The 16,610-nt window shown below is 46.2% G+C and overlaps 1 protein-coding gene across 1 annotated transcript in view; it reads right to left on the minus strand.

Annotated features, from left to right (window-relative positions):
• DHX8 (DEAH-box helicase 8) overlaps positions 1 to 16,610 on the minus strand; it is a 276,052-nt gene that overhangs the window by 93,152 nt on the left and 166,290 nt on the right. The window contains exon 15 of the mRNA XM_078645297.1: positions 6,925 to 7,135. Within this exon, the coding sequence (XP_078501423.1) occupies positions 6,925 to 7,135 (211 nt within the window). The remainder of the gene's footprint in view (positions 1 to 6,924; positions 7,136 to 16,610) is intronic.

Raw genomic sequence — 16,610 nt, forward strand, 5'->3', positions numbered from 1 at the left:
TGGACTGGATCATCTCATTCCTCGCCGGAAGAACCCAGAGAGTCCGCCTCCCCCCATTCAAATCAGAGGCCACCGAAGTCATCTGCGGAGTACCACAAGGATCATCGCTCAGTCCCCACCCTCTTCAACGTTTACATGAGTCCCCTCGCATCCATCGCGCGACAACACAACCTCAACATCATCTCCTACGCAGACGACACCCAGCTGATCCTCTCCCTCACCAAAGACCCAAACACCGCAAAAACTAATCTACACGAAGGAATGAAATAAGTAGCCGATTGGATGAAGAACAGCCGCTTAAAACTAAACTCAGACAAAACGGAAGTCCTCATCTTAGGATCATCCCCCTCTGCCTGGGACGACTCATGGTGGCCACCGGCCCTGGGTACAGCACCCACACCCACAGATCACGCACGTAACCTGGGCTTCATCCTAGACTCCTCCCTCTCGATGACCAGACAAGTCAACGCCGTCTCATCTTCATGCTTCAACATCCTACGCATGCTCAAAAAAATATTCCTTTGGATCCCCGCCGAAACAAGAAAGACAGTCACCCACACACTGGTCACTAGTCGACTGGATTATGGAAATACCCTTTACGCCGGAACCACAGCCAAACTACAGAAAAAACTCCAACGCATCCAAAACGCCTCAGCCAGACTCCTATTGGACATCCCCCGTCACACTCACATTTCCGGTCACCTGAAAAACCTCCACTGGCTCCCTGTAAACAAGAGAATCACATTCCGCCTCCTCACCCACGCACACAAAGCCCTATACGACTTAGGACCAGATTGCCTCAACACACGACTATCCTTCTACACACCCACCCGTCAACTACGATCATCCTATCAAGCCCTCGCCGCAATTCCACGCATCCATAGATCCACCATGGGTGGAAGATCCTTCTCCTACTTAGCGGCCAAGACTTGGAACTCTCTCCCCTCCAACCTCCGTCTTACACAGAACCACCTCTCCTTCAGAAAACAGCTTAAAACCTGGCTCTTCGATAAGTAATGCACTGTTCATTTCCTCAAGCGCCTAAAGACCCTCAGGGTGAGTAGTGCGCTATACAAATTCCTGAACTTGAACTTGAAGATAATCTCAGTAAGCTTACTTCTCTCCACAAACATCATTGGACTCTTAACTATGAGTAGGTGGTGGTTAGGAAAGATTATCATCTATGTCTCCTTACATAGTCTGTGGGTGAGAATATCAAATGGAACTTTTTCTTTTTGGACTGCCCGATTTATGGACTTCTATAAGATTTGATATTTGCATTCGGAGTGCTAACCACCAGCGTCCCCCTTTTATGAAAAGGCCTTCTACTGCACAGCAATGTTAAACGGCTTTGGGCTGGAGCAGGCAGAACATGTGATACTATCATCTAAATCAGGCCAGAATCAGCACACATTTAGTCCACAGCAGAAAGTATCAGAGTTAGAAAAATCAGGGAGCAGCAGATCTTCACGAAGTGCGCTCACCTTGTTGCTGAAACCCCAACGAACCCACAAAAAGAAAACTGGAGCTACAGCATTCTCAGCTGTCGCTCCCAGGATATGGAACTCTTTACCGACGGACCTTCGCCTTATCTCCTCCACCTACGTCTTCAAAAGAGAAGCCAAATCATATCTACTGACTAAGTTCTTACCCTAATTCAACATTTAAATGATACTGAATTGATTCAGATAGCATACTTTGATGTAGTCTATCCTGTCTTGGATGTGCTTTATTTTACTCCAATCACTGTTCGCCTATTCTTAACTGTTGATTTGTTTGTATCCCGCATGTGTTTGCCTGTTGACCATACCAAATGCTAATCGTGTTATCCCCAAGTAAAGCGCTCTGATACCTTCGAGGGTCACGGTTACGCTATACAAAACTTTCTAAATAAATAAAACATTTAAAAAATCCTTTGTGGACCGATAGGGACCTTTACATGGCCTAAGAGTGGGTATTATTAGTGTGAGTATGTACATATGGGATGCCTCACTGAAGTATATGCTTACTATATTGTATACTATGGGTTATATCAGCACCAAAATACAGATGGGCCTAGAGACAAGTGTGACACACTATGCCTGCAGTAAATCAGGATACCAAATGCAGATCAGATATTAATTTCCACATATCTGCACTCCTCAGAGTACTTCAAGATTCATCACTTTTCTCCGACTCTGCTCCTAAAGAGGCCGTTAAATCACCATACTGGGCAAGGAAAACTACTTGGCTTGCCAGGTGGAGGATCAAAGGCCTCTCCACACAATAGGGCCATTAGCCAGAAATTCTGCTTGCTCCTCGGATAGAAGGGCAATGAAATACCTGCTCAGGCTAATCACTTTTCAAACTACACTTGGCCTGGGTAGGCTTAGGCTGACAGACACAAAGGAAGGTAGCCAGACTTCTGGAGACAGTCACAGGAGGGGATGTCCTTCGAAGATTTGGAGGGAAGGGGGCTGGCAGCCAGTGACAAAGTTTCAGCTCTCAAAAAAGGTCTTTCAAAAGGTCACTTGACTGCGACATCCTTGAAATTCGCACAATGGCTGTGCAGGAGGGTTGGGGCAAGAGTGGATCGATGATGCATCACTCTAGGTTTCGGCAGTAGTTCCTAGCTTCTGAGACTTTCCACAGCCACTTAAAAAGTCCTGCACAAAGGAGAGACTTGAGAACAGTTTAGATCTGGGGGAAGCGTTGCTGAAGTAATGTCTAGAAGGCCCAGACCACTGAAGATATGGATTCCAGAGATATGGACTTTAGGTCTTCAGCTCATACCCAGGGACTAGGATCTGATTCTCCAGGGCCAGTACTGCTGGTCCTTCTACTCACTCTGTAAGATAGAAGGATGGGCCTGTTGGGGTCGGTGGGGACCCCTGAAGTGTTCCCGTGGATCTTCTGTGGACTGGTCCTGCAGGACTGGGACCTCCAGAAAGAGGAGGGGTGCCCCGAGTTCTGCAGACCTGTGTGCTCTGCAAGTGGCCAAAGGAGGCAGTGGCACCTGGAGGGTGCAGAAGGGAGGACAATCTGCCTTGGGTTCCTGGGTATGATGCGGAGGAAGGCCCGGGACCAGCAGAAGTACCAGATATCCAGATAGGTCCTTTGTGAGAAGGGAGACAAGTATAGATCATGCTCCCCCAAAAGTGCTAAATTTAATGGCCAAAGAGGCCTGAAGAAACCATTCCTGGTGTCTGGAGTATGCGACCAGAAGAAAAACACAATTTTCCCGGTGAGGAGAAAGTTCATAGATATTAATGTCACTGTAGAATGGTAGATCCCATTGTACTGTATTTTGTATATGTGGGGGTATTGTGGTTATAGGGTACAGGGTTCACTAAGGGTGCTAAGAGTCACGTGCCATCACCTACATATTTGTAAAGTAATGTGTGGTATTATATAGTGTATGCATAATAAACTATTTTCCCATTTTTTGTTTAAGTTTTACTAGCCCATGCCACCTCCACTGAGTAGGCCGTGGACTGCTCTGCCTCCGAGTGAATCAGAGGTTGTTGAATACTTGTGAAGGATCCATATTCATCATGACTAATAAGCATCTTTCTTATACACAGTAAGACCAGGAAAACCCTAAAAAGGTGGGTAATTATTTTCAACTACAGACCCAGTGAGGAAAGTTTCTTTTTTATCCAATGTTTGCTATGTGAAGGTCATTTTGGGTAAAGAAATGCGGTGCAATCTAAGCGAGAAGCACCTCCCTGAGTTTTTACTTCACATGGTGGGGGCTCCCTCAGGAAAAATACTTGGTTAGTTAAAACAATGTACGTAAACAACAAGCCTCAAAAGAGCTGCTTTCTGCTGGGAATTTAAAGAATATTGAGCACTGTGATGTATTTTGTGAAACTGTGAGCAATGTTACTAAAAAGATTTAATAAAAAAAAAAAGAGCTACTTTCATACCCACGTTTTCTACATTTCCTCTGGTGGGCAGTATGTATACCTACTGATGCCGGTTATCAGTTTTATATGGAGAAGTGAGGGAATGAATTATGGTATCCCTAGACAGTCAAAATTAAAGCACTACTCGTCATCGAGACATGAGTTAATGTTGACTCCTGGCATTTGCTGTCGAAGACAACCTTGAAGCACCATTCAACATTGAAGACAATGATGTTGAGCAGATCAATCCACCCATCTGCTGACTGGGTAAGTTAACTGAAAAGGAGGAGGCTACTAGGCAACTTCACTATGGAGAACAGTATTGCCTTATTTCTCCAACACTATGTCTTCCAATATAGGACATTGACTAAAATGGATTGCCCCACCTCTTATCACAGCTCTTGATAACGGCTACCTCCAGCTTTGGTTCGTTCTTTTCAATTAGGTAGCTTTCAGTACTCCAGTAAAGCACCATGGCGGGTCTCATTATTACCTCCCCTTCTACTGCTCAAAAGGCTGCGAATGTTTTATGGCCCCTATAAACCAGCTCATTAATATCTTCCTGATGCCTTCAACTTCTGATTCGAATTGGCTATCATTTAAGCAACTGGGTTTCCACGGCTGCTTCAGGACAACTCGTGACTGTATTCAGTCAAGAATGTCATGGACCATCTCAAGAGACAAGTCCTAACAGGGTTTGGACATCATTTACCACATACAATCTCGAATCAGTCATGGCAACAGCACCAAAAACCCCTCTTCTCTTCCACAGGTGACATGACTGTGAATGTTTGTCATATTAAATGTGGTAGCCAAGTGAAAGCAGTATCATTTAAATAATGCAAAGCATGCATTGTTACCGCAGACAACCAATTATTATGTATATCTATAAATGAGGCTAATACAACTTCCTTTTTCAAAATGACAATATTTTGAAGCAATAAACCTGAAAAATGTTTGCCCTGTCCCCATAAAATCCACATTTAATAAAAGAAAACTCAAGAGGCACTCCGCACAGATATACATCGCTAGTACCTGACTAGCAAATCACTTCCAACAATACTTGCCAATGCACATACAAAATAGTCATACAAACATCCAACAGCTAAAATAGACTACTCACATATCCAACACATCTCAAATATACTATAAGGCCTGCTATCTAGGTGGTACAAAGTAAGAACATTTCAACCAACCCATCCAACACATTAGACTCTGCACCTTACATTTTATAGAACTTAAGTAGGTTATTCATGTAGAGTTTTGCAAAACAAAAGTTCAAAAGATTAGGGAAGACTTTTCAATGTAGGAAAATAAGATATTTTCCTATAAACATGGAGAACTGCTTTGTGATTCAAGCTTTTCTTGAATATGAGGCGCTTAAATTAAAAAGAAAATTGCCTGGTTCTCCTATGGACATCTGTACTGATATGATTTTGAAAGATACAAGGAAAATGACTGTCACCGTAGACAGGCCCATTATTAATACTTTATTAAGCACTGGTAATGTACGGGATGATTTTAAATCTGTAATCATCCGGTGGCTGCTGAAAAAAGAAGAGGGAAGATGGTTACATCTCAACTTCAAACATTTGTCGAGGTAAATAGTCTGGTACATAATACCCACTCAGGTGGAGTGCTCTGGTGCCATATATGTAAAGGAGAGACAATATCGTGCCTATAAGGACACAAACCACCCAAGCAAGGGGACACACTGTAATGGACTAAACGCTGTAAAGTGCTTCAATATCTGCAACAAGACACAGTAGATATTAATACAGCTCTCGTTTTTAAAATCTTACAGGAAAAAAAAAATGAAATAATTTATTGTTAAATATATGTAGGGCTGCGGTATTATGGTATTTCTTTTTTGGCATTTCCATCTGTATTTATACATATTTATTATTTGCTTATTTTATCTGTATTTCTTGATATTTATTTTGTGCTTATTGTATAAAAAAGCAAGCTGCAACAGGTATGTTTCCAGGTTTATTTAAATCAACAAATGTTTACTCATGATTGAATGTCCTAGGAGTTTTAGCCATTTACAGAATAATAAAATCAACTGAAATCATTTGCATTGTAGAGCACCTTAAACATATTTATTCCTGTAGTTATTTAAGCTTCTTTAGTAAACATTTTTGTCTGTATTTAACTCCCATACCTGCCGGTGTGCATAGCTATTGACCTTAGCATGAGTGAATAATGTTAGTGTGGAATGGGCCAAAAGGAAAACTATTTTCTGTATTTTTACATATTTAAGAATAAATGCATACAGGAAAACCAATTGCTTTCTATCTGTATATATCAGTAAAACACGGTACTAATGGAAAACTAGGAGCGATAAACATATGCAACATTTCATTGTTTTCCTGTATGTATTAATGACATATGTTTTCCTTTGTGATAGCCAAGAGACTTGGCCTGTATACTAAAATGCTGAAAACACTGGTGATTGAAGTAGTGAAATGTAACATAATGGAAAAGATCAGCATGCTACTAAATGAAGTAAATAACTAATCCAAGGAACACAAGGGTTTTTGTCTTTAGTTTCCGTGAACAGAAGTACCCCATCCCTATTTTTTTCTGAATATGGTCAAACCCATAGAAGAAGAGCTTTGGAATTGAATCATACACTGCAGTCATCACTCTAAGTTGGCTTTTGCAACCATTCTCTCCATTCGAATACAAGCAGACGCACATAAGAACTAGCATGCGATAAAATGGTGTGCACCCCCCCCCCTCTTTATTCCACCCCAATTTCTGAATCCTGTTCACTTCATAGTTGTTGCACATTAGTACAGATTAAAAAAATTATTTCTATACGTAGTTGCACAAGGGAATGCAATCATCCATTACATAACTCCGGATGTCTAAAAATGATCAGGTAGTCAAGACCCAAAAGCAAATAAGACAAGCATTGACTGATTAGAAACTTTAGAACGTAATAAAATGTACATTTCCACATTTAACAATATAGCAATAATCACTAAATAAGAAACCAGTCTATATACATTATTCTCAATTTATTACTCACCTGGAGGTTCAGTTAGATGGATCTGCATGACTGTGATCAAGCTGGCATCCAGGTAGTCAGTCTCAGGTTCCTTTGTATAGAGGATCTCCACTGGGTATGTTCGACCTGGTATTGTGAAGATTGGAGCTTCGTAAAAATACTGGGAGAATTTCACAGCATCTAATGTTGCAGATGTTACAATCAATTTCATATCCTTGCGTTTTTGGACAGTCTGTAAGAGAGGAACTGTGTTAAAGATAAAATGGAATTAAGACTTCGAGACAAAAAAGTAAGATCACAATACTTTGAGGATTTTACGGACTGCAACATTCCCAAGGTAATCAAAATATGAAGGATTTATAAATTGCTGAATTGATTAGTCCCCAAAAATAATGTCATGGTAACAAGCAGCCATATTGAATATGCTACTTACCAGTATGCATCTGTTCTTGGCATGTAGGGCTGCTAACATTCATATCTTTAGCATAGATCGCCGCCTAGTGTTGGGTCCGGAGGATTGCACATTGTTGTCCTGGAAGAGTCTTCGAAGTATCACAAGATAGGTGGCTCCTCCCCTGGACTACAGTGCGCATGGGCATCGGCTCCATCCCCAGATTGTTTTTAGCCATTGTGGCAGAGATGGAGTGAAATAGTGTAAAGGATGTCCATGCTAATGATGAATGCAAGATAGTATCTGCAGCCGCTACGGGCACCGGGGAGGAGGGAGGGCGATATGAATGTTAGCAGCCCTACATGCCAAGAACAGATGCATACTGGTAAGTAGCATATTCAGTTCGAGGCATGTGGGCTGCTAAATTCATATCTTTAGCATAGAATACATAGCAGTCCCTCCATTAAGGGCGGTTGCCCGTGCCAGCTGCAGAAGCTTGAAAAAGTGTCTTGAGAACAGCCTGTCCTACAGCTGCTTGCTGCTTGGAATGCACGTCCACACACTAATGTTTTGTAAATGTGTGTGGTGTGGACCATGTGGCTGCTCTGCAAATGTCCTCTAAAGGAATGTTCCCCAGGAAAGCCATGGACGCCCCCAATTTGCGTGTGGAGTGCGCCCTTGGGGGTATTGTTAAAGTGCGCTTAGCTTTTTGATAACAGATTTGGATGCACTTAACAATCCATCTGGCTATTCCCGCTTTGGAAATGGGGTTGCCTTTGTGCTGTGCTGAGAAGGCAACAAAAAGTTGTTGTGTTTTCCTGAAGTGTTGTGTCCTGTCAATGTAGTACATCAACGCCCTCCGAACGTCTAGTGTATGGAGCATTCGTTCAGCTACTGTTTGAGGGTTTTGGAAGAATGCGGGTAGGTCAATAGTTTGGTTGATATGAAACTGTGACACCACCTTAGGAAGGAATTTGGGGTTAGTGCGTAGCACCACCCTGTTAGAATGTATTTGGATGAAAGGCTCTTGGATTGTGAGTGCCTGCAGCTCACTAACACGCCTGAGCAATGTAATAGCAATGAGGAAAGCCACTTTCCATGATAGAAATTGAATTTCGCAGGAGTGCAGTGGCTCGAAGGGTGGACCCATCAGCCGAGTGAGGACCACATTGAGGTTCCACACTGGAGCTGGTGGTGTTCTTGGAGGAATGACTCGCTTCAGTCCCTCCAGGAAGGCTTTAATGGCAGGCACCCTGAAAACAGAGAGGTGCTGTCTATTCTGGAGATAAGCCGCTATGGCGGATAAATGTATCCGAATGGAAGCGTACGCTAGATTGCATTTGTAAAGATGTAACAAATAGCAGATGATGTTATGAATGGATGCATCTAGCGGGTTGATATTGTTGTCAGTACAGTAAATGGCAAACCGCTTCCACTTTGCTGCATAGCAAGCTCTGGTAGTGGGCTTCCTTGCCTCTCTGATGATGTCCATGCATTCAGGAGGCAGGTTGAGGTAGCCAAACTCTAGGACCTCAGGAGCCAGATCGCCAGATTGAGCTGTTGCGGATCTGGATGCTGAATGTCGCCATGGTTCTGCGTCAAGAGGCTGGGTGTGAGATGCAGCCTTTGATGCGGTACCACGGAAAGTTCTAGAAACGTGGTGTACCATGGTTGGCGTGCCCATGTTGGAGCAACTAGGATGAGAGTCATCGAGTGTTGCTTTAGCTTTCTTGCCACCAGCGGAATGAGAGGCGCTGGGGGAAAAGCGTACGCAAATTTGCCTGACCAGTTCATCCATATCGCATTCCCCTGCGATTCCGGGTGAGGGAACCTGGCGGCAAAGCTTTGGCATTTTGCGTTTTCCCTTGTGGCAAACAGGTCTATCTCTGGATGACCCCACTGCTGAGCAGATCCGCCATCTGATTGTCCTTGCCCGGGAGGTGTTCTGCCATGAGGAAGATGTTCCTCTGAATGGCCCACTTCCACATGCTCTGAGCCAGATGAGACAGCTGTGGCGAGTGAGTACCTCCCTGCTTCTGGATGTAGTACATGGCTGTCATGTTGTCCGTCCGGATCAACACGACCTTGTTGCACAGATGTACTTTGAAGGACTTGAGCGCCATGAAGATTGCCATCAATTCCAGGTAGTTGATATGCAATCGTTGTTGCTGGGTCGACCACAGTCCCTGCACCGTGTAGTGGAGCACATGCGCTCCCCACCCTTGGAGAGATGCGTCCGTCGTTAGGACAATCTGTGGCACAGGCTCTTGGAACGGTCGTCCCTTGCAAAGGTTGTGTGGATTCCACCAATGCAGAGAGTTGTATGCCCGACCGGTCACCAACACTAGGTCTGTCAGTTGTCCCTGAGCCTGGGTTTATTGATTTGCCAAGCATTCTTGGAGGGGGCGCATGTGCAACCTTGCGTGCGGGACTATGAAGATGCAGGAGGCCATCATGCTTATCAACTGCATGAACACTCTCGCTGGCAGGGAGTGTTGCGGTCTGAACCGTTGGATCAGCGACTGAATGCTGTTGATTCTGACTGTGTTTGGCTGAGCCATAGCAGTCAGGGTGTTTATTGTCGCGCCCAGATACTGCCGCACATGGGCTGGTTGAAGGTGCGACTTTGGGTAGTTTAGCGAGAACCCCAGGCTGTGAAGGAGTTGAATAGTGTGGGACATGTGTGAGGTGCACTGTCTTTCCGACTTTGCTTGAACGAGCCAGTCGTCGAGGTACGGGTAGACATGTATGTTCGGTCTCCTGAGGTGCGCCGCCACTGCCGCCAGACACTTTGTAAACACTCTGGGGGCAGTAGTCACTCCGAAGGGTAGCACTTTGAACTGATAGTGCTTGTTGTGAATGGTGAACCTGAGGTATTTTCTGTGGGACGGGTGGAGTGGGATGTGGAAGTAAGCATCCTTGAGGTCTAAGGTTGCCAGGAAGTCCCCTTTGTGGAGGAGGGGAAGGATCTGTTGCAGTGTCAGCATGTGAAAATGTTCTGACAGTATATACATGTTGAGAGGGCGGAGGTCTAGAATGAGTCTGAGGGATCCGTCCTTTTTTGGGATGAGGAAGTACAGGGAGTAGACCCCTGTTCCTTCCTCCTCCACTGGCACGAGTTCGATTGCTCCTTTTTGCAGCATTACTAGCACTTCCTGCTGCAATAAGTGCAAGTGCTCTGCCGACATAGGACGGTGTCTTGGGGGAATGTTGGGAGGAGTGGATGTTAACTCCAAACAATAACCATACTGGATTAGTTTTCTCACCCACCTGTCTGTGGTGATGGACGACCAGACTGGCAGGAACTGCTGGAGTCTTCCCCCGACAGGTGTTGGATGGTCGGGGGGTAGTGACAGGGAGTCACTGCTTGTTTGCAGCAGAGGAACAGGAGTTGTTGTTCCCTCTGCCCCTGCCTTTGGCACTGTTACCTCGGTAACCCCCTCTACCTTGCTTGGGGTACGAGGATTGCGCACCACCTTTTGTGAATTGTGTTTGCTGTCCCATGTGTCCTCTGGTAACACTACGCGCTCCTGAGCGACGAAAAGTGTTGCCCCTGAACTGTTGTGACTGAAGTGCCCCCATGGACTTAGCAGTCTCGTTGTCCTTTTTAATCTTTTCAAGTGTGGTGTCTACATCTGGGCCAAACAGTCTGTCAGGATTGACGGGCTGGTTAAGGATTGTAGTTTGGATGTCAGGCTTAAATCCAGATATACGAAGCCAGGCTTGGCGCCTCAGCATGACACTAGTGTTAATTCCTCTAGCCGCTGTGTCCGCTACATCAAGTGCACACTTTATTGCAGCATTTGATATAAGCTTTCCCTCTTGTATGAGCATTTCGGCTGCTTCCTTATACTCATCAGGTAGATGTTGAAGGAGCTGTTCTAGGGTGTCGTAATGCGCCCTATCATAACGCGCCAATAGTGCTTGTGTGTTAGCAATACGCCATACATTAGCAGCCTGCGCAGCCACCCTCTTGCCGGATGCCTCAAGCACTTTCGACTCCTTGTCTGGGGGAGGAGCTTCACCAGTTGTTTGGGAGTTGGCCCTCTTGCGGGCATTTGCGACCACCAACGAATCCAGAGGCAACTGTCCCCGAATATAGGCAGGGTCCCCAGGTGCTGGCCTGTATTTTTTCTCGATAGGTGGGTTTACCACTCTCGCCCTTGTAGGTTCTTTAAAGATCTCTGGCGCATGTTTAAGGACACCTTTCAACATAGGAAGTGTTTTGACTGTTCTTTCGGAGACAGAGAAAGTGTCAAACAGGAAATCCTCTTCCACCGGGTCAGCATGCATGTCTACATTATGATTTGCAGCTGCCCTCTCTATTAAAGCATTGAAAGCTGCTGAATCCTCTGTTGGTGATGTACGTGCCCCAAAACCCTGTGGGTCCTGTATCACCTGATGGCTTCCCTGGTCCCCAGCGTCGTCATATGAGTCCTGTTGTACATCAGGGTCATTGCCAGTAGGGAAGTTGTATTGTTCATCTTGGTCATCATCCTCACCCCCTGATTGGTTGGGGGAAGGTGTTGGACTCCTCCTTGGTGGAGGGTGAAGAGGTTCAACAAGGGCAGGTATGTCCTGTGATTGCCTTTTCTTTTTTAGTGGAATACAAAAGACTCCAGTGGCTGGGAAGTGATCTTTCTCTTGTAAAGTGTCAGATTCCCTGTGTGTGCATCGATATAATGCTCTGATTGGTCCTCTGACGCGGTTTGTCGAGGCAAATTAGCACTGGGCGTCGAATATTCCGACGTTCCCGAGGTCTTCGGCACCATTTTGGGTGCAAACGCCTTTGGTGCCACCTTCGGTGGCAGGGTGTAGAGAAGTTTCGTCGACGGTTTGGCAGGTGGCTCCACTGGTTTTGGATCCGACGGCGCAGCCTTCGTCGACGGCACGGCTTTCTCCTGAATCCGTTTGAGGGAGTCGGAGACCTGCTTTGTAAATGAAGCCGAGGGTTTGGTAACCGATGCTTCATGTTCGTCCGCTTGGGAGGACTTCGGCGTGGCAGAAGTAGGCACCGACGAATCCTCAATTTCCAACGGTTCGCTGCCCTGTAGCAGTCTTAGGCGCCGACGCCGTTGATGCAGATCCGGCATCTTTGTGCCGAGGAGTAGTGGCTCCGGCTTTTGGATCTTGGCCTTTATTGATCTTTGCTTCGACCGTATGTTTGGAGGTCGACGCTGCAGCCGTCGAGACGTGATGGACTACCTTCTTCGAGGACGTGTCCTTGGCCACCGTGTGTGGCGCCGGTGACTCGACAGCCTTCTTCGACTTTGGAGGGCCTGAGGGCGACGGAGTCGAAGACGGAGCAGGCTTTGTCATCTTGGACGGGACGTCGGCCATTTTAGACGTCGACGAAGCCGTTAGTTTCGGTTTCGACGGGTCTTCGGCCATCGTAGGTGTCGTCGAGGCCGTAGGTTTCGGTTTAGGCGTGACGCCGGCCATCTTAGATGTTGTCGACTGCAATGGTTGCGGTTTCAGTTTCGATACGCGCAACGACGGCTCCTCCGGTGTATACGTGGCCGGGCCCGAAGGCGGGGCTGGGGATATCGGTGCAGGGTCGTGGGTAAGGCCGAGTGGCGATCCCGTGACCTGAGCCTGAGTCGAGTAACGTTCGGGGCATAGCTCTTCCTCTGAGCTATCTTCCGCGGCCCCATAGACTTCTTCGTCGTCCCCTACCTCATCGATGTATTCAAGGTCTTGGCACTGTCCTTCGATGTATTCCTCTGGATCGGCCTCGACCTCTGTCGATGGTGGCGAAATTTGAAGATGATGGCTTAGGCCTTCTTCTGCGGGGTCGTCGAATATGTCGTCGGGTGCCGGGGCTGCGTGTAAGGCTTCGAGGCGCGCCGCGCGCCGATGCTTGAGTGTTTTCTTTGACCTGAATTTGGAGCAGGCCATGCAGTTGTCCTCGTCGTGATCCGGCGAGAGACATTTATTACAAACTGGATGCACGTCGATGTGTGGGTACTTGGACCCACACACGGGGCAGCGCTTGAACGGACTCCGTTCCATGATGAGGTCGTCGGGGTCTTGCTGCGAGCACAGGGCCTCGATGCGAAGAGTAAGAAACTCCTCAGAATTCCGACCCGAAGAGTCGGACGATGCTCGGGACCGTTCGCAAACAATACCGACGCGAAGAACGAAGGCCTTTTGGCCTTAAGGAAGTAATATTTTCGATTCCGACAAGGAGGCGTCGAAATCACATCCGAACCCAATGGCGGAAAAAAACAATCTGGGGATGAAGCCGATGCCCATGCGCACTGTAGTCCAGGGGAGGAGCCACCTATCTCGTGATACTTCGAAGACTCTTCCAGGACAACAATGTGCAATCATCCGGACCCAACACTAGGCGGCGATCTATGCTAAAGATATGAATTTAGCAGCCCACATGCCTCGAACATATAGGAACCACCCAGGACTGCTGATGTCAGTTTCTTTGTGGACATTGTCCGAGGCTTCGGCGTGGCTTCGGACACAGAGCCCAAAAGTAAACAATTGTGCTAACCTGTTGATCCCCAAATTGGAACCTTTTTAGATGGAAAAGAGTCTACTAATCAGAACGAGGAAGTGGGAGGGCAGTATGCAGTTCATGGTTAGAACGGGTATCCACTAGAAAGAGCGTAACCAAAGGTAAGTAACGTGTTCATCTGAAGGATACTTCTAACCACAGATTCCTTACTTTAGAATAGATACCAAAACAGTATCTCCTCAAGTAGTGCAGATTCCTGCAGGACCAAAAGGCCAAAATGGCCTTCCCATTGGACCAGATTGTCAAGCAGTAGTGCTTTATGAACATGTACACTGATGCCCAAGTTGCGGCCTGACGCATATCCAGGAGAGGCACTCCTCAGGTCAATGTGGAGGTAGCAGCTTTGGCCCTGGTGGAATGGGTTCTCCCCTCTTCTGGAGGCTGTTTCTTGCCATTACATAGCACATTTTAATAAATAGGACTACCCCATCTGGACAAATACCCCTTCTGCACCACATTGCCTTTCTGTCCCCAAGTCAATCTCCCAAATATCTGATCGTCCACCCAACAGTCTTTGGTATGATTAATATAAAAACTGAGTGCTCATTTAGGATCCAAACAATGGAGTCTTTCCTCATCTTTCGAGGGATGAGAAGGGGCCAAGAACACCTGAAGAGTGCTTGATTAGCAAGAAAAGAGGTCTGAGACTTTGGGAGAAAACACGTTCTGGTCCTCATATGAATGTGGTGTAGAGAGGCTGGAAAAGAAGAGATTGGAGCTCATTCATCTGGCATGTTGAGGTTAGCACAAAGAAAACAAGTATTTGCAATGCCAATAGGTCTCGCATTCGCCAGAGTTAGAGCTATAGGCGTTGTAAATGACAATGTCTTTTACCCATGTGTTTTGGTTTGGAGTGGATGTATGTGGTGTGGAATTATGTGGGTTGGGTTCAATTGCAATGGTTAGCTGTCGAATTGTGTAGGGTGGAATTGTGTGCCGAGGAGAAGATTTGTGTAGTGGAATTATGTGTCATGGTGGGTAGATGGGGTGATAGCTGCACAGAATAGATAGACCGGAAGACCGAGAGGGATAGAGGTGTAGAGTGATTCTACATCAAAGGATACCAGCCTACCTGTACCCCAGATTGCAGTGAGCAGAGTCCAGGAAGTGGTAAGGAGACAGACATGTGCTGTCTCTTTCCAAGACAAAAAGTTGTTTAAAAAACGATTTTCACTTTCTGTTTTTACTGTCTTTGCCTGTGGTTGTTACAGTTAAAATTTGCAGTTTTAGCCTGCCTGTAATTGCATATTTGATCACCTGTGTTGTGTTTTAAACTTGTGGCTTTCCCTGCTCATGATTGCCTCCATTTAGTGTGTTGAATTGTGGGATTTGCAGTCCAAACCTCTGCAGTTTGTCCCTCTCATTCCTTGGTGACAATTCTGTTTTCCCTCCAACTTTCTCCTTTGCTCTGTACGAAGACCTGTATGTTAAAACAGTGCACTCCCAGCCACCATTTTGTGTTCACAAGCCAGTGAGACCAGCACCCCTGCCTCCCCCCCCCCAGCAACAGGGATTTTCTAAACTGTGAGCAGTTTAAACTGTATTTACTAGGGCCTGTGCACTTCGTCTTTTGGCCAGCAGAGGGAGTAAAGGTTTATTCAAACAGTATTGTTAGATTTCAAGTTAGTGAGGCCCTTACCTGTTGAAGTCCAAAGTATGGATTGAGCCTGTCTGTCTCCTAGGCGATTCTGAACAGGAGAAGCAGCTTCCAACTCCCTGGCCAGCAAACTTTGTCTGAGGTCGCCGGGACCTTATATGGCCTGCTAGTGGTTGGTACATGTCTACACTGATTGGTGGTTGTATCTGGCGTTTCTATTGGATTAGGGTTATGTCCTCATTGGTTGGATGTTTGAGGGTTCTGATTGGTTTCTGGGTCTGTGATTCAATCATTGTAGGGTTGGGGCTAGGGTCAAGATTTCTATTGGAAGTAGGGACTAGGGCTTCCTTTGGTATTGGTTGTTGGGAGTAGGGTGGGACTAGGGCTAGGGTTAGACCTTTAATTGGAAGTAGCGATTAGGGCTTCTGGTGTGATTGGTTGCTGGACTAGGTGTGGGACTTGGAGTAGGGTTAGGATTTCTATTGGAAGTATGGACTAGGGCTACCTGTGCCATTGGTTGCATGGACTTGTTTTGGGACTACTGGTAGGGCTAGGTCCTTTATTGGACGTAGAGATCAGGGTTTTTTAACTGATTGGATGCTTGGACTAGGATTAAGATTGGCTGTAAGGTCCTGGTCTCCTATTCATTCTAGATTTTAGGGCTAGTGTTGTGATTGGACAGTGTTCGGGTTCCCATTGGCTGAAGGGGTCATCTGATTACTAGGGCTATAAAAAAAGGCCAGGGTTAGGGCGTCTCAGCCCGGGCGTCGAGGCAAAGGGCAGAAAGGACAAGGGCAGTTGCCTGTTAGAGCCTGTTAAGGGCAGAGAGGAAGAGGGCAGTTGCCTGTTAGAGCTTGCTCGAGACTGGTCGGGACTAGGGCCAGAAATGCTGCCCTTTTTGTCATTTAGCAATACCCAGCCCACACCATCCACATCCACAAACAGAGCAACACACTCACACCAAATGTACACCACGCACAACACTGTGCACAGATGAATGTACCAGCATGCACTACACACCCTACTATCCCAACTACCACACATATCCACCATCACCTACAAACTGTACACAACTCTATCCTATACCACTAACCAATACACTCATCACTAACAACGCCAATCAACACCATACATAACTACATCCCATTCAGACACACTCTCCCCGCTGTAATTACACCTAACAGACCTCC

The sequence above is a fragment of the Lissotriton helveticus genome, chromosome 5_1 (genome assembly GCF_964261635.1).
Source record: "Lissotriton helveticus chromosome 5_1, aLisHel1.1, whole genome shotgun sequence".
Lineage (NCBI taxonomy): Eukaryota > Metazoa > Chordata > Amphibia > Caudata > Salamandridae > Lissotriton > Lissotriton helveticus.